General features: G+C 45.5%; 1 protein-coding gene across 3 annotated transcripts in view; it reads left to right on the forward strand.

Moving 5' to 3' along the window:
* The first annotated feature begins 7,400 nt into the window (after positions 1–7,400).
* LOC144716778 (binding protein) overlaps positions 7,401–19,477 on the forward strand; it is a 92,611-nt gene continuing 80,534 nt past the window's right edge. For all 3 annotated transcript variants that reach the window (XR_013584990.1, XR_013584991.1, XM_078592023.1), the window contains exons 1-5: positions 7,401–7,512; positions 7,599–7,793; positions 7,925–8,133; positions 9,617–9,680; positions 10,142–10,358. Coding sequence is in view for 1 of the 3 variants with exons in the window: in XM_078592023.1 (XP_078448149.1) it covers positions 8,012–8,133; positions 9,617–9,680; positions 10,142–10,358 (403 nt within the window). In the remaining 2 variants the exon portion in view is untranslated. The remainder of the gene's footprint in view (positions 7,513–7,598; positions 7,794–7,924; positions 8,134–9,616; positions 9,681–10,141; positions 10,359–19,477) is intronic.

Consider the following 19,477-nt stretch of genomic DNA (forward strand, 5'->3'; position numbering starts at 1 on the left):
TCGTTCTTCCTCTTCTCCCTCCCTTTCTGAAATCTCTTCTCTGTTGAAGGGGGAGACCACAAATTCAACAACGATGCTTTGTTGTTCTTCCTGGTCTGATTCTTTTAGGGCGCCCCCTCTTCCCTTATAAAGGGGAAAAAGGGTCCATTAAGGGGGCCCTTATATAATGGGCCCCCTCATTACATGATAAAAGGGGGAATTTAAAACAAAATAAAAAGAAAGGAAACAAGAGACAAGGCACAAGGAAGGGGTCCAAAATGGCAAGGACCCTTTCCGTGTCGACGATGAGAAACGTGCAGAACGCATCGCAAACACGACGTAAACACAACAACGAGTTGAGAAAAACACGAAACACGAGAAAAAACAACGAAAAAAACAAAATGCGATAAATCAAGTGATTTCACCTGATCTTTGACGACGGTGGGAGGCGGCGCGGACTACGTCGTCGACGATCTTCGATGTAGTGCCCATCACATACCCTATGCCATCCATGAGTCTTGTGTGGGTGATGAGTTATACATACAGGGTAATGATGGTGGTAAAAATTCCTTGAGAGGGATTAACCGGTACTAAGTATAAGGTGTAGCTTGGCATCCTACATACTAGAAAGTTAACCTATCAATTAGGTTAACCTTAACCCATCTATTGGGTTAAACTTATCGTATTAATTGGGTTAAACTTAACATATCTGTGTTGATTTAATTAATTAATAGTGTTTACTAATAAATGATATGGGCCGTTAAATTTATTAACTAAATTGATACATCAGTCCGTAGGACGACACACATAAGATCTAAGGATGCTAGTGAATATCCTCAAGTTATAGAGGCTTTTGGGAAAAGTTAAAAAATAAGTATAAATGGAAGGTGCACCCATTATAGGTGACAATGCCAGCCTGATCTAAGCTGCCTCCTTTGTCTTCACCCCTTCTCACAATCCACCTCCTTATAGTGAGATCTTATAGGTGGAAGATCAATTATATCTTCCATGGGGATTGGATATGATCAAGAGGAGATCCATTGCTTCATTGATCTCATGAATATGTCTAGAGGCGTAATATGTGAACAACTTGAATAAGCTCTACCAATGATAAAGTCAAGGGAATAATAAATTCCCCACAAGGTGATGAGATATGTAGGATTTTGTTTATCCATTACGAATTGATTTGTATTTTACTCTACATAAAATTGGAAATTAAAATAATAATAAAAACCCCAAAACACAACAGTGGTATCAGAGCCAAGTTCTAAAAGATTTATTCATTAAATTTTTTTAAAATACCATAAAGCAATCCCAAAATTTATTTTTTTAATGTTTTTGGGGTCCTTTTTGGTTCCAAAAACAACCATCATTAGCCTCAACATTGGACACTAGTGTCAGTCTGAGCATTGGGTATTGGCACCAACCACTAGCGCATTTGGGGTGTTGTGCAATCCCCCTAAGGAGATCGGAGAAATACCTGGTGGCAACAAGACAAGGTAGCGGACACACAATCCACAATAGCCCCACAATCAGGGTGACTCCATGTGCACACGACAACCCGGCTTAGTGGTTTGTGAGCTAGGCGGCTACTAAGTCTTCATGTATTGGATCTGGCCCGATTCACTTCTGGTGCCCATCAGCGCTTCTCACATCACATGTGTCTCACAAATCAGATCAGACCCTATCTGCTTCAGATGGACCTAGATCAAATCGGGAGGACCGAGGTGACTGGGTCAGTTAGGGCTGAATCAGCTTAGACTCAATTTGATTGATCCTTGAATCAAACGGCTAGACAAGCATATGGACTATAGAAGGTTGCTTTATATGTATAGTAGAAGGGCACACCTGGGCAACATGGAAGTCTCAGCCTTATCCGCGCATTAGGCCTTTATAACGATTGTTGTAGGTAGTCATACCCCACTTGCCTCATATCTTTTTTGACAAAAAAAAGAGGCTTATGCATCTTGTTTTACTTTTTTGCCAGTATTTAAAGTATGCTTTACAATATTTATTTTTCTTAAATTTCTATTATTTTGTCCCACACATGAATAAAGTTTAAATTTTTATAAAGAATTATCACATGTGATATCGTGTAATTTATATGTGCATTACATCATAATTAATAATGTTCAATGTATAACTCACATGATTATTAAACATGTCATCATGGTTTATGATATTTTGATGAAAACAAACCATTTAATCTATAGTTAAAATTTACATTAATTAAAGGTTAAAGACGTGTATTTGTCGCATTTTCCTTTTCAAGGTTAAATAAATACATTATTAATCAAATTTCTCTTAGGTTTATCAGTACCAAGATAATTGAAGTGAATAATGTATAAGGAACATAATAATACAAATATATATATATATATATATATATATATATATATATATATATATATATATATATTCCTAGTTAACTCTCAAGAAAAACTAGTGGTTCAATTTAGATAGATTCAATTATTTTTTAATTCATTAAATGAATGATCTTAGGATAGCATTTTTATTCAAAAGGCCATTTATTTTTTATTTAATATTTTTAAGTTCATGATTTTTATGGATTCTCTTGAATGTACAGGAATAACTCAACACCCAACATATAAAAAATGGGCGACACGTGATGGAAGTTTTGGGAGCAAGCACTGGAATTTGGTGGTGTGCAACCAGATTATCATTGGCCATAAAGGTACATGTGTGTGGGGAACATACAATATTTTTACAATCACAAATGTCTGTTGAAGGACACACCATTAGAAGCCTCACATTGGTGTACTAGATCTATGGGAAACTTAAGAAATGGGTGATGAGAAAAAATTGTGCAGTCTTTTTAAGAAATTACTCATCATCCAAAAAATAAAATTCCTAGTTCACTCAAAGACATACTCTCAATCACAATGATGGTAAGGGTTGAATCCATAAAGAGCTTGGTAGACTTGTTTCAAATAGTTGACTGTATTAATGGAAATATATATTGCCGTCAAGCCAATCACACATTCTATATCTTATTCCATTTTCATTAATAGAACATATTCATTATAGTGCGCATGTGATGATTATAATGAAGTCCATGAATACATGACCAGACTCAGTGAATTATGATGAGATAAAGAATACATCACTAGTCTTCGAGCATGTGTTCTAAACATTCTTGTTTTAAGGATACTCGAGAAGGACATTGAAGTACCTGGATAGAATAACACTATCTAATCTCACTCATATGATGTGTATGGCCGGTCTTATGGCCATTATTGTGCGGACACTAAGGTGTAGATCGTGAATGCACTTTAGTGGACACTAAGGTCATTCTCTTCCCTAAGAGGAAGTGATCGGTCAACAAATTCAGCCATCCTCGGTGACGACGTGTCGAAGCCCCTTTCCTGCGGGCAACCATGCTGACAGAGCTGCCACATGTGGGAGTTCAGGACGCCATTCATCTCCACATCAGCATAGGGCATTTCGATGCTAACGGAACCCCTCCCCCACTAGGTTTCTATCGCCCACGCCTGGCACATTTGCTGTGTGGTTGGCATTGACTCGGCTCGTCAAAGTCGTCGACGCTCGCTACCTATTTGACCAAGCTACCCAACAACTAGCTGGCCTTTTAACGGTCGTGCTCTGCTTCTCGGAATACTAGACCCTCGTGCCGATGGACCCTGAGTCTGGGACCGTTCTCGCTGATCCGGTTGGCCCACATCAAACGTCGGCAACTTCGGGACTCTGTCACGGCGCCTCGCGCTGAGGATTCCCGACAGACCGACACGTCCAACCGCCGATCGATCCCAATTGCAATGATCTAATCACCTGTGGTCGTGATAACCAAGCCTCAACAGTTGCTTGAGCTCGTCGCCATTGCTCATCCTCAATCCTCGTCTCCTCTTTGACAACTCTTGCGCAAGTTTGCTAGTCGAGCCGCCGTTGGCTCTCCGGCGCCTCTCTGCCACACCTGCTCTTGCTGCTGCGGATCGTCGACGAATTCTGCAGCACGAGCCACGCACTAAGGAGGTACGCCGTCCTCTCCCGTCGCTCATTTAATTACCTCTCGTAGTATAATTTCGTCTTGACTCCACCGCGCTCGGGCCAGGTAGGTGAGAGAGGCATTTGAGAGAAACTACGACGTCACGAGTGTCTTACCAAAAGGATGAGTTCGGCTGTTACGTGCGAGCCCTATAGATTGATTACGTTTGGCCGTAGATGCCTTCATCGCTCCGACGAGGTTTGAGAGGCCACCATCGTTGTCACACAGTGACCCCGTCCAAGCTTGGGGCTCAACGCCTCCCTCAAGTTAGAGCCTGCACATAAGACACGTAGGGACATTCATTCATTTCATCGAAGTCACACTGACCCGTTAGGGTTCACCCGTCAGATGATGATACCGTTGACGTTCGATACCACCATCCATTATCGGTATCGAGCCATCATACTCCGTGCTGACCGGGCGACGTCTTAGATGAAGTCAGACATCACAAATATTCTTATTCAATGTATAGTTGAGATGGACATTGAATTATCCGAATAGAATAGCACTAGTTGATCCTACTTATACGATAAGTATAGCTGATTATGTGGTTGTGAGTGTGGCGACACTAAGGACAGATAGTGGGTACTCTTTGGAGAAAGAGTTCATTGATTTGATCCGTAAGAATCCCTGAATGAAATTATACCAAGACGTCAATCAGGTTGATTAATGTCACAGTTGTGTAAGTGATCCACTGACCTGAGACACCAATGACATCTCGTGAATGAACAACTACATTTTGACTACGAATTATGAGCTTCTAATTATGTGATTCAAATAAGTTATAGATCGGATGTAGTAAGAAGCTTACGTAGATGATTGAGTGGTCAAAACAGGATCATCCGCCCTTGGTATAAGATGAGATTGACTCAAGGAAGACGATGTAGAAAAATCCCTAGCCAGGGTAGTGAGGATATTGGAGAAGGCATTCTCCAATGATCCCCATTACGCATCAGTACTAATCGAATGACGGATTAGGGTTTGATGATAAACCATAACCTAAGTCGTGCGAGAGTCTCGCAAGGGTGATAGATTATACATATACGCTAATTGATGGCGGTAAAAGTTCCATGAGAGAGTTCAATACTACTTGGTATCTTCTAGAGCACGATGTGTACCTTGGCACCCCATGGGCTGAAAACTTAATCTATCGATTGGGTTAAATCGATCTTTAGTTAATTAATCTATATGTTGATATAGTTAATTAATAATTGTCATTGGGCCACTAAAATTATTATCTGGAAGGATACATGGGCCTAGAGAGTCACACATATAAGGTCATAAGGGTATTGATGGATATATTTTACTTTTAAGGTTTGTTGAGAAAAATCTTAAGTGAAATATAAAGAGGGAAAGGGCTCTCATTTCAAGAACACATGCAAGCCAGATTTGAGAGCCCCTACCTTTTTCCAGTCTCTTTTTCACTCATCCAAGGAGATTGCTTTCATGGTGAGAAGATTTTCTAGATTTTAAGAAGAGTTTAAGAAGAAGCCGTGGAGATCCAAGCGCTGAGTGATCGCGTTGATACTTCTAGAGGCGGGGTGAGTGAAAGGCTTCAGAACAACCTAGGAGCGACAAATTCAAGGGTGGAACGAGTTCCCCAAAAGGTACATTTGATGTTTTATTTGAAAGATCGATTAGGAATCAATCGACACGCTTCTGCATCAATGGAAATATGTTTTCCATGGATGAACCAAGGCATCGAACCCAACATTGTGGACGAACAATTGTACTTTGCCAATGACCAATGAGTTTCTAATCATAGGATTCTAAAAAATCTTATTTTGGGTACACAAGAAGTTCACGAAGATGACTTAATGGCCAAGATGGGATCGTCCAACCTCAATATAAGAGGAGACAATTATGGAAGACGATGCGATGAAGTCCTTAGCTAATGTAGTGGAATATCGGAGAAGAGTTTCTTTGATGATTTCTTAATGCATGCGTATTAACTTGGATAACCGATTAGGGTTTGCCAGTTGACCATACCCTAAGTTGTCCTAGGAGCGTTAAATGGATATGGGACTATACATACACAATAAATGATGATGAACATGTTCCATGGGTGAGTTGATATGCACTCCTTTATATCTTTTAGAGCACGAGATGTAGCTTGGCACCCCATGGGTTGGAGACAGAACTTATTGGTTGTGTTAAATAAATCAGACAATACTTAATCTATTTGATGATATATTTAATTAATTTGGAAGGCTAATAAAGATTATTAGGCTGGTGGAGTCGTTAACCAAACTGATACATGAACCCGGAGGATCACATGCAAATGGTCTTTTGGACATCAGAATATATACTTAAGTTTAGGGGATTTTTTATGAAAAATACCCACTTAGTATAAACATGAGAAGGCCATGAACGAACTTTATTGAGGCCAAAGTTGTTTAGGGCCTTCCCCTTCTTCTACCTTCTCCCCACACCTCCACTTCATTCCTGATGCAATTTGGACAGCTTACGATGACGAAGCGTGAACAGAGCTTGTCAAGGCGAAGAAGAAGATTCTACGTGCCATGGAACACAAAGATACATCTAGAGGCTACACACATTAGCAGCTCTACATGTTTGACTTGGGGACCCAAGAAATCAGTAATGCGCACCGCGCAGTGGTGATTCATTTCTTGGTTTTGTTGATGTTGTTATGATTCTGTTATTAAGTGTTCCATTGCATGAAATCCTTGTATTCATCCAGATCAAGACCTATTCAACCCTACAATGGTATCAAACCCAACTTCTGCCTTTATTTTGATGAATGGCGGCTTTGGAATCATCCATAACAAAGTGCTTTAGGTTTTTTTTTGCACTCCTTTTGTTCATTTCTGTGGGGATGCCTTCCCCGTTCCACTTTGAGCTCTCTTGAGCTTGAATGAACCCTATTCAGTGTTTGAACGAGGTTGACACATTAAATAAGCTAAAACACCAAGAGATACATAAAAAAATCCAAGCAAGGCTGGACTTTAGAAGCTGGCCTCATTCAGAGATAAAGACCTCTGTTTACAAATAGATTTGTCCATCTATTATGGAGATCACATTGGTGGGATATGGGATGAAAAGTCTTCAGCTTTCTGGACTAATGAAGGGTAAAGCGGTTATAAACTTATATAAAATTCAATACAAATGCCTCAGCTAACCCATAAAATAGATAAATAAACAAGGTAAATAATTAAACTGTCTCACCATTTGTTTTTGTTGTACTTCCTTCACTTGATTAATAAAAATAAGCCATTTGGTGACTATGCCATGTAGGCACAAATTATTTTATTTTGTTGGCATGAAATATGCCCGTTTTCAAGAAATATGGGCTCCCTGTTACATGGGCTATTGGATGGTGTATGGGCCGTTGAATACTTGATCAAACCCATCTCTCATAAGTTGAACATTGGGGCGTTAATGCTAAGTTTTTCTTTCGTTCATTTTTTCTCTTCTCTTCTCTCGTTGCCGTCGGAATTCGGAAGGTGTTCATCCCCCCAAATTCTTCGTTGATTGGTTCCCACCGCAAGGCAAGTAGTCTCCTTACTTGAATTCATCAGTCGTTAGTTGTGCGCATATTCTGAAAGTTTCCCGTTTGATTTTCCCCTGCGATCAGGAGTGTTGCCGGCAAAGTAAACAAGACAAAACATGGATGTGTTCTGTTGACAACGAATTGTGCTTTCGGTGCGGATCAAAGTGATGCTTCTGAGTTCTCTTTCATTCCTGTATAAGGCTTTTCGCGTAGCTTGGGATACTGCCATTTTTTGTGATGCTGGCTCTGTCTTCCGTTTACCGCGTGTTCTGATTAATTGTAAGCATTTTACTTGTGTTTTTTCTCCTCAAATTCGTATGGTGAATAATTTCGTCGTAGTGTGATAAGTTCTCTCTACTTTCGATTGTTCTTGGTTGTTATTGATTTATTTTCTCTACATTCGATTGTAGGGGGATCATTGGAATGATGTAGTACGACCGTATGTGAGATATGTTTCTTGCATCAGCCTCTCCGACAGAAATCTTTTCTTTGACGACATGAACATCGTAAAGGGGGTTGCTGACCTCCTTCGGAAAACATCTGGTGGGCAAGCAGGGGAGAACTTCGCATGGGGAGGGGGTGACAAGTTTTCGGCCCCCTCAACAAGGGTTCATTTCGGGTATGTTTGTTAGAATCCCTCTGTGCTTTTGGTGTAACTCATATAAAACTCGAACATAGAGTCTTTTTTGTAAAAAAAAAACTTTATTTCACTGATAAAATTTTATAAATCTTTCTTTGTTTTCAAAATGAGAACTTATTTTAATATCCGATGGGTGTAATGTATTTTTCGTTGTTTTTCGACTAATTCAGTGGAGAAAAAATAGAATAAAGTGATTTTCATTGAGATTTTGACTGAATTCATTTGTCGACCTCAAGTTTAATTCTTACTAAAATTATTTTATATGGTTAACCAGACAAGAATGTGTTAAGATTGGCCTTGTAGATGACGTTTTTTACAAATAGTGGCCAAGGGAGACATTGACGGTGAAACTCAGCCCAACCCAATGTGAAGGTCCCGAGCATGGATTCAGGGGGTAAGACATACAATACAGAGGAAGATACATTTTTTGGTAAAGGAACGGCAGAGAGCAAGAATTTTGGAGTATTCCCTAGAGCAAGAATTTTGATAACCACTCTTTGACCTATATTTCCACTTTTCTCATTTTAATGTAGACAAATAACCAACTCTTTTCTTAAGCATCGTCTAATATTCTAGCAAGGAAGAGACTGAAAGAGGGAGGAGGATGAGCTGGTGAAAGCCAGGGATGAGGTTGGAATATGCATTCGAGGGTCAGATTTTCTTGGAGAAAGTTTCAGAGAAGATCGATGGCTCCTTGGAGTTAATGCAAGACTATACCCTGGAAGAAGTCTGCATGAATTATAACCTGGAAGAAGACCAAAGGAAGAGTCTACTACCACCAGTCAAACTACTAGAGAGCCCGTAAATGGTGCCAAGGATCAAATTGTGTCACTGGGGTTAATGCATTCGAGAAAAGGGGTAAATAGTCTTGTGATGGAAGTAATCCTAACTAATTGTCTTGATCCCCTAGATTATCCTTATCAATCTTGTGGCCATTTTTCAGTTATCCAAAGAAGAGGGGTGACCACATGATAATCCGACAGAGAAAATCTTGACTGGTGCTTTTAAGGGGTTCCACTATCCTATTGACTAACTAGTCAATGAAATGCTTGCAGTGGTTGTAATCTAGATTTATGGTCCCATTCTTGAGCCCAGGCTCTACAAGAAAAAATTACAGATGTTAGCAATTTTCTATATTGACTACACGACATTGATCAAAAATGAACTTTTCAACTAGTACTTTCTTTTATGTTGGAAACCTCAATGTGCAACCATGAATTCAGGATTCAATTTTTTGAAGTTTAGAGTTTTTTTTCTTTCATCTTTCCACTTCTGGATCTCCTCTTCCTCTCTAGTCGTGATCCTTCAGCTGATCCTCCCTTTGAAATGATTGGCTTCTTCTCCAATAAATGTTACCAATTTTTATGATTGCACTTTTGCCTGGAACTTCCGGAGGTATTTGGCAATTTTACTATTCTGAATAATTTCTGTTTGTTACATTAATTTTTTCTTCTTGATTTAGGAATGATGGAGATGAGGGAGTTCTATGCTCATTGTGGCAGAAGTATGAAACCTGTGTTGACAAGGTACTTTAACTTTTGAGAATTTTAAAATAAAGAACAAACCCGAGACAAGAAAAAAATTAGTGAAGCGGATTAAAAGCTTGAAATCATAATGTCTCAGATTTTGCTTTTATTATGCGTCCAAATTCTTCCAATGAAGAATGTGGTCCCTTGCCCCATTTGATCAATTACGGGCTCATTTCCTCTTTGATCGCATGCAGGATGGATATTCCCAATAATTTTATTGTGAGTATTTCTGACACAAGTCGGTTGTTGTTCTGTTGCTCAGTTTTTTGGTTTCCATTTTAAAAAGATCCCTTGTTAACCATTTTGAGTCACAGTTAAATATTCCTTGATAAATCAGTTTTCCAACAAATTTTCATGCATGTGCTGATGAATTCTAATCTGTCATTGGTCTCTAAATCTCAAATGTTGTTGTTTATATTCAGTATTTCGTTTCTTTATTTGTTGTTGTTTATCTTCAGGGGGAAAAGAGGAAGTTACTGCAAATCTTCCTCTTGCAGTTTATTCATACTTATGAGAACTGGGAGCCCGAGAAAGATTTCTCATTTGAAATTCATCCAAAAGAGGACACTGATGGATTTCCTGAAGTTGTAAGAGGATGCTCGATTGGACATCCTTCTGAAGTAATTCTAATTCTCATTCAAGAACTGGTTCGGATTGCTTCTGATACAACGGGAAGTAAGTTAATGTTCCCTCTAAATGTCTATCTCAGCCTGTCTCTACTCATTTCTATTCGTTTCTTCTCAAGTCACTTCTGCGTTGCATTCTTTCTCCTGAAATAGCTTGAGGTTTCTGCAACCTTTAACCTTACTGACCAAAAGTTGAATTCACCTTAGCTTTGTCCTCTGAGTAAATTCTCTAGGGTGGCATTTTTTTTCCTTTCTCTCCCGGAGAGATTCATAGAACATTGTTCTTGTTTTGCTATGTGGTCATGTTAGGACTCAGTTAAACCACATGCAGGTATCGTTGTGGAAAACATCCAATTTATCTGAAAGGGTGTCCTTATAGATCCGCTGCAATTTAAACGTTGACTAAAAGAATAATATGCATAAAGTATGATGGAACACAGTTTCATTTTTTAAAGAAAAATAGGAAAAACGCACAAAGTTGGTGACCCTCCCGATGAGATAAAAATATTGTTAAGTACATGTGGGGCCTAAAAGGCTGACTGGTGCCTTTTGGCCAGGCTTTTACACCGTCCAGCGGTAAAACCCATCTCTCGTTGTACCACATTGTGCTTCGATGCTTCCTGTTCATTTAAGATGGCTTCGTTCCTGTGCAGCCATAGTGCCCATAGCACTGCGAAAGGTTGAACCTGCCCCTCTCGCCCCCTTAGTGCTTCACTCTGTATGGAGTCCCAAAAGGCCTCCTCTGATGAGACATCTAACCATATGATTGGCTTACAGATCCACATCGCTCGGGCAAAGGAGCAGTAAAAAAAAAGGTGAGTGCAATCCCCATCACTGTTTGCGCACATAGCACACAATGCCAAAGCTTCTTTGAGTCATGTCTTCCGGACAACCTTCATCACTAGTCTTCGTCGGAGGAGCAGCCAACAGAAAAAAATCAACTTAAGGGGAAACTTTTGTTGCCATATTATGCGACATGCGTTGAGGATCTTCGGTTTGTCCTTATATGTTTGCGGCTGAGATTCACATGAGCATCTCAAACAGAGAAGAATGCACCCATCCAGCGAGCGTAGGTGTATTAAGGTTTGTTGCAACCTCGTATAATCTTCCACTCTTTGGTCAGACAGGGAGTTGCATAGGCATGGGGTCCATGCGCCATTCCAACGCTCTCTAACTATCGCATGGGGGGTCCTTGCAAGGGCGAACAGGAGCATGAATTTTGTCTTCGATGTGCCTTGGGCGGACCATGCGTCTGGCGAAAAAAAGAATGTTGCGCCATCACCCAACATGGCTTCGAGGAAATCTCAAACACGAGGAAACACTTGCAGCTGGCTTTGTCAGAATGGGGATGCTGCTCAGATTGGAGTCCCACAAACCTCCCTGTCCAAGTTCGAGCCATAATGTCTTTTTAAACCCATGTAACCATATCTGTATCCGGTCCCATGAGTCTAGACACTCTCTAGGGCAGTAATGCTAGGTTGAGATCTTGTAATTTCAATACTCCTATCCCCCACCCCACCCAACCCCCCTCCCCCACCCCCCACCAAACGAACATGTATGCACACCATATCTCACGAGACGAGGGCCATCCCCTTCCCTTTCTCCGATCTTGAGCTTTTCGATTAAAAAAATTTCATCACACCTTCAAGACGATTATTGAACCCCACCGGTAGTATCAACACTGAGAGATAAAAGATGGGTATCATTAAAATCGTGCGTTGCAGTAGCAACAATCATACTCCCTCAATAGAACTCAAGTTTGCCATCCCTCCAACTTCCGCTCTACCTTCTCCACTATCAGATGCCAAACTGCGGAGTTGATGACTCCTGTCAATGGCCGACCTAGATATGTCATGCCAAACATACCACTAGGTGTCCCCAAGGCACTGGAACTGAGGTTTCATCTTGCAATAATCCAAAACCAACAAAGGCTGATTTGGCGCAGTTATTATGTAGTCCCGAACAATCTGAGAAAAGGTCTAGCAGGATGGATAGGTTTTAGCCTACTCAGCCAACTCTATGAAAAAACATGGTATTGTCTGCATATTGCAGAAGAGGAATATATGTCGGGAAACAGGGTCGGAAAACCTTTGAGTAAGCCTCCGTTGTGCTTATGGCAAGGGCATCCACGGCGAAGACAAAGAGTAGGGGGCTACAGGGCATCCTTGTCTAACCCCTCATTGCGGTTGAATCCAGCCTCGTTTGGGGTGTCCATTCACCATCACGACAGAGGAGTGTGATGTAATATGTCTTTTTGTTCACCCCACCCATTTGGCTGGAAAACCTTGGTGCAGCAAAGAGGCCTGTAAGAAGTCCTAGTCAAGGCAGTTGTATGCCTTCGCAAAATCTACTTTCCACATGAACCCTCTTACTTTCAATCTTTTCTACACGATCAAGATTTCTGATGCGAGGACTCCACCATGAATTAATTGGCGTCCAAGATTAAAGGCAGATTGGTATCATGCATGTACCCTCAATATTTGGTTTGTTCGCCTCCTCCCATTTGTCATGAGATGAAAGAGTCTTGTGTTGGCATCTCCCTCCTTTACCCACAGTTGTCTCAACCTCTGCCACCAATCCATCTCCACTATCTTATCCTCCTATGCTATTGTCTCTGTATGTTTACGTCATTCTTTTGCTTCCTCATGTGATAAACATCTGACATCTTCTAGGTCATCCAAGACCTTGATTTTGGCTAGAGCTTCAAATCGCCTTCTATTTTGCTTCTCACTTGTATGTTTTCTCAATTCCAAGGGGTGGTTGCGTAGGCCTCCAATATCGGTAGATAGGTTTACTGTGGTCGACCTCTGTTGTAGACTTTCTGTCCACCATCTTGCTATCTCCTCCTTGAAGCCCTCCTCTTGAAGCCAAGATGTGTCCATTTTAAAATATGTGAATTGCGAAGTTCTCTCTTGTGAATTCCAAATTATTAGAGTGTGGTCTGACAAAGGTCGTGGAAGCGACCACACCTCTGCCAGCGGGAATTTTTCAACGAGCTCCTCCATGTGTATCTGGAATCCCTTGTCTCTATTTCCTTTAGAGATGCCTCTACAATGAGTGCCCAGATCTCTTCAGATCCCGTGTCCTGTCCTCTTGCTCCATTAGGCCTGTCTTCCGCCTCAAGCGTCACATTAAATTTGCCCCTCAGTAGTGGCAAACCTTGGTATTTTGATACCACCTCTGCTAGCTTGAGATGCCACGGTCTCGTCGAGGTCTTCTCTTTTAGTGGTCATCATACCAGACAGCAAGCTATCCTGAGGGTATTCCGCCACTGCAGTACGGAGATGACACCACTTTTTTTAGAGAAGGCTCGGTGGAGAAGGCAAAGAACTTGTCCACCTTACTTGACCTATTTGCAAACTTCCCTTGCCTACAAATCAATCAGGCTGAATCAGCATTTGTGGGTTGTGGCCTTTCTCAAGAGGAGGCAACACAATGCGCAGAGGCACTATGTACATCGCTTGGAAGCCTACCTATGAGATACTGGGCCCTGCCATTGACCACAGGGAAGATAAATAAGGTAGATTGACAGCCGGTGGTAAAGAGAATCGAGAGATGACTGGAAGGATGGCAAGCTAAGGTACTGTCCAGCGGAGGTCGATTAGTGCTAGTGAGGTCAGCACTGTCATCCATTCCTACCTTCCACCTTTCAGTATTCAAGATGCCGGTAATAATCGGTCAGGGACTCGAAGGCTTGATGCGTCGTTTCTTGTGGAAAGACGTCGTGCTCAACCAGGGTCCAGGGCTGGCGCTGGTGGCATGGGGTATCGTCTGCAAACCTTCCGAACAAAGAGGTTTGGGTGTCCTACACGTACGACACATGAACATAACATTACTAACAAAGTGGGTGACATGGGTCATGCACCTTTGGGAGGACCTAGTCATCCAAATTCTGTGAGATAGCTACGGTCGAGGTTTAAACTGGGATGAGAAAGCGGCCCCAGGCAGAGGAACGTCACCTGTCTGGAAGAGCCTTTGTTGGGGAAGAGAAGGAGAAGATAATGACATAACTTGAGCAGAGTACATGTAAGGGTATATGTACCCTAAGAGGGAGAGAGGATAATAGGGCTAATGGGCTTATAGAATAGGGCCCATTAGCCCATGAGGGATAGTCTATCACTAACACCCCCATAAGTATGGATATCTTCCATACCGAGCTTGGAGACGGCACGTTGAAGAAGAGGGCGGGAGAGTCCCTTGGTAAGGACGTCCGCTGCCTGGTCGGCGGATGCAACAAAGTCCAGGTCAAAGATCCCTTCGTCAACTCGCTCCTTGAAGAAGTAGCGGTTGCGCTCCTTGTGCTTGATGCGGCCCTGTTGTCCAGGGTTCTTGGCCAACGCGATCGTCGACTTGTTGTCGCAGAAGAAGTGAATCGGGCCAGCATACTCCACGCGAAGATCGTGAAGGATGCCGTAAATCCACTGGCCCTCAGAGGCCCCATCGGCGAGTGCGCGGTACTCAGCTTCGGCGCTAGAGCGGGAGACTTTGTCCTGCTTGCTACTTTTCCAGCTGACGAGACTGCCAAAAACAAACGTGCAGTAGCCCGTGGTAGACCGATGATCCACAACGGAGCCGGCAAAGTCAGCATCAGTGTAGACTTTCACTGTCTGGTCAGTGCTGCGAGGGAAGAGCAGGCCCTTTCCGGGGCAGCCCTTCAGGTACGCAAGGACCCGGTGGGCGGCCTGATGGTGAATCTCCCGTGGGGAGTGCATAAACTGACTGAGCAGGTTGACGGCGAAGGCGATGTCGGGCCGAGTGTGCGTCAAGTAGAGGAGCTTCCCCACCAGCTGCTGATACCGGTGGGAATTCGTCAGCGGCGAATCCTCCCCTTTGCCCAACTTCACGTTGGGATCAATGGGAGTGCTCACCGGCGCACAATCTGTCATCCCTGTCAGTGCCAGTAAGTCGACGGCGTATTTCTGCTGCGAGACGAAGATCCCACGGGGGGAGTAGGCTACCTCAAGACCAAGGAAGTAGCGAAGAAGGCCGAGGGCCTTGATCTCAAACTCCTTAGCCAAGGCAGTGCTGAGGCGGACAGCTTCGGCAGCATCAGATCCCGTGATAAGGATGTCGTCGACGTACACGGCAAGAATGGAGACACCGTTCGGGCGGTGACGGAAGAAGAGAGAGGCATCTCCATTGCTCTGAGTGTACCCTTCGGTCTTCAGAACAGAGGAGAACCTCCCAAACCACATGCGCGGGGACTGCTTGAGTCCATAGAGGGACTTCCGCAGTCGGCACACGTGACCAGGGGGGCCGAGTGAGTAGCCCGGGGGTTGCTGCATGTACACCTCCTCCGTCAAGTCGCTGTGCAAGAAGGTGTTCTTGACGTCGAACTGGCGGATGGCCCAGTGGAAGTGCGCTGCAAGCGCCAGAAGAAGCCGGACAGTCTCCATCTTCGCCACGGGAGAGAACGTCTCGAAGTAGTCCACGCCATAGGACTGAGTGAACCCCCGAGCCACAAGCCGAGACTTGAGGCGTTCGAGAGTACCGTCCGCATGATGCTTCTTGGCATGAATCCACTTGCAGTCCACTACCCTCTTGCCCGGAGGTAGTGGAACGACATCCCACGTGTGGTTCTTGAGGAGAGACTGCATCTCCTCGTCCATCGCCGCTTTCCAATGGGGAGAAGCGATAGCATCGGCTAAGCGTCGAGGAACGGGATCCGACTCGATGCGGGTGAGGAACAACCGGTAGGGAGGACTCAGCCGGTCAAAGGAGAGGTAATGAGAGAGGGTAGAGGGGGGCCTTAGTGCACTGACGGACCCCTTTCCGTAGAGCAATAGGCCACCCCAACTGATCGTCACCATCGACAGGAGAAGGAGCGGAAGCAATGGGGGACTCCCCGGGAGGAGCAGTAGACGACATACCGGGAGTCGTAGGAGACTCACCGGAGGGCGAGGGGAGGCCGGGGGGGGGGGGTGACGAGGGTTGGTCACCGAGAGAGGAGGAGGGTGACGCACCGGGGTTTGACAAGGATGGGGGGCCGGAAGGAGGAACGGAGACCAATGGGAGAGGGAGAGCTGCCGAAGGGGGAAGGGCAGGTAACGAAGAAGAGGTAGAGGACACGTCCAAGGACCCCGCAGGAGGAAGTGAGGAAGAGGAATCAAGGGGAGAAAGATCCGGAAGTGAGGAGGGTGGAGTGGGAGTGGTGGACTCCACGATCGGACTGGGCCCCAAGGGGGGGGCCGAGGGAGCCTCATCCAGCGGAAGGCGTGATGAGGTAGAGTAGTCCCCAAAATAGGGTTCATGCTCGGCAAAGGTGACGTTTGCCGAGATGAAGAACCGCCGAGAAGGCGGATGATAGCACCGGTACCCTTTTTGGAGGGAAGAGTAACCCACAAACACACACCGGAGTGCGCGTGCATCAAACTTCGTGCGTGTGGGAGAAGTATCATGGACGTAGGTGGTGCAGCCGAAGATACGAGGCAAGAGTCCCGTCCGCAAAGAAGCATTCGGGAATGCCACAGTCATCCGGTCCAAGGGGCTGGAGAACTTCAGGAGTGGGGTGGGGATACGGTTAACGAGGTGAGTACTCGTCAAAACCGCCTCTCCCCAATAACGCCCCGGCGCCTTGGAGTCCAACAGCAATGTCCGCGCCGTCGAGGTAACATAGCCGATGCGACGTTCAGCCATGCCATTCTGCTCGGGCGTGGCCACACAAGAGGACTCGTGGAGGATGCCCCGGTCGGCAAAGAAGGAGGCGAGGTCAGCATTGAAGAAGTCCCGAGCATTGTCGGAACGAAAACGCTGGATGCCTCGACCAAACTGTGTCTGTACCATGGCGCAAAAGTGTCGAACATTCTGCGCAACCTCCGACTTCCCAGCCAGGAGGTAGACCCACGTATAGCGGGTAGCTTCGTCCACAAAGAGTAGAAAGTAGCGGTGCCCTTTCAGACTGATCTGCGGTGCCGGCCCCCAAACATCACTGTGGACTCGGAACAGCGGGGTCGATGTGTGAGACGAGGATGAAGTAAAGGAGGATCTGCGGTGCTTGGCTAACTGACAAGGTTCACAAAGCATAGTCTTAAGGTCCACGCCCGAACACAATGCGGGAAAAAGACGCTGTAACGTGGAGAAAGGTGGGTGTCCAAGTCGCTGATGCTCCATCAGAAGGCGTCCCCGACGCTGCTCAGCCACCGAGAGAAGAGTCCGGTGCACCATGAAGCACTGGGAGCGGCCTCCATCGTCCAGCATCAGCAGTCCGTTCTCCCGCCTAATCGGTGTAGTCCGGCCCACCTTGTCAGACAGAAACATGCCGTCAGGTTGTAGGTGGAAGGAGCAGGAGATAGCATCAACTAAGCGCTGCGGAGACATAAGCACGGCCCGCAGGTCAGGGACATGGAGAACGTTGTGGACCACACCGAGGCCGTCCACATAGACTGCCCCGATTCCGGCCACATGGAGACGTCCACCCCCGGCCGTGAGGACAGTGCGGCCACCACGATGCCGCTCATATGATACAAACTGGGCATTGCTCGGGGTCATGTGTTCGGTAGCCCCCGAATCAAGGACCCACGTCGTATCGGAGACGACAGGTGAGTGGAAGGCCGTATGGCCACAGTACCATGCATCTGAAGATGAAGGAAGGGAAGACGCACCAAAGCCGCCGAAGTAGGCCGTGGACGGATTTTGCAGGGCAGCCATCTGGTCACGGAGGCGGGCCAAATCTGCCTGAAGCTGGTCCATAGTCACTGCGGAGGGGCTGGCGGAGGAGGAATCAGAATGGGCCACCATGGCCTTGCCTTCTGCGGCCTCTTTCTTCTTTCGCCAGTCATTCAGGCGCTTCTTGCACTTGTTCTTCCCGTGGCCCGGTTTGCCGCAATACGAGCAAATCGTCGTCCCAGCTGGAGGAGCGGCGGAGGTGGGCGTAGGGAGGATCGACGGTGCCTTGCCGCCTGAAGGGAGGGCAGAAAGTAGTGCGGTCGACTCACCCGGGGGGCCAGAGGAGGGAGTCCCATGGAGGAGGAAGTGGCTTTCCTCTTCTTGAAGCTCCTTCACCAACTCCTCAAGGGCAGGAGGACCTTCCTTGCGGTGCAAGGCACGACGACGTACGTCATCATACTCGCGGTTCAGGCCATTGAGGAAGCCCATGATCTGCAGAAGAAGCACATTCTGGAACGTCTTGGACGTCGGATCGTCGGGTGGTAGGTAGTAATCCACTTCATCCCACATCTTCTTGTGGGCAAGTGCATATTCAGAGATCGTCAACGACCCCTGACGGAGATTGCTGGCCTGACTTGCAAGGGAATAAAGACGCCACCAGTCGCTTTCCCGGCCACAGAAAGAGCGCACCTGATCCCAGAAACCTTTCACCGTTTTCTAATGCGGAAGACGGTCGCGGAAATCTGGAGCCAGGGTGTACGCATACATCCAGCCAAGGATGAACTGGTCCTCAACGTCCCACGCTGCATAATGTGGGTGGTCGATGGTAAGGGGGTCTTCAGTGCAATGCTTGAAGAGCTGGCGCGCCTTCAAGGTGGTCTCGACGAAGCGCATCCACGGGAGTAGATTTGGGCCCCGTAAGAGTGTCGTCTCGGGGACCAACGGAAGCGGATGAGCCACCTTGTAGGACAGTGGCTTCTCCAGGAAGTCGGTCTCGGTGAACGGCATGGTGCTGTTACGGCGCTGCTACGGTAGTGCTGCGGCTGCGGCTGCTGTGCGTGCGCGGCGGCTGCGGGCTGCGGCTGCTGTGCGTGCGCGGCGGCTGTAGGTGGGCGATGTCAAACCCTAGGGAAGGAGCTCTAGAGCTCTGATACCATGTTGGGGAAGAGAAGGAGAAGATAATGACATAACTTGAGCAGAGTACATGTAAGGGTATATGTACCCTAAGAGGGAGAGAGGATAATAGGGCTAATGGGCTTATAGAATAGGGCCCATTAGCCCATGAGGGATAGTCTATCACTAACAGCCTTATACAGATTTTCCCCCAAGTTAGAGACCTTCTCCGCCTGACTTAGAGATGGCTCCCTATTTCGCTTTTGGAAGGACCAATGGTCTTTGGATGGCCCTCTGAGGGAGACATTCTCTCAGCTCTATGCGCTGGCCAGATGCCCTGATGCCACAATGGGGGAATGTTGGGACAACACATGGAATTCGAGGGTAGACGGTGGTCTGTCAGGCAAGAGGGTGGCGGATTTCTTGGACATGCAACAAGTTTTGATTCAG

This window comes from Wolffia australiana, chromosome 2, assembly GCF_029677425.1.
Source record: "Wolffia australiana isolate 7733 chromosome 2, ASM2967742v1".
NCBI lineage: Eukaryota > Viridiplantae > Streptophyta > Magnoliopsida > Alismatales > Araceae > Wolffia > Wolffia australiana.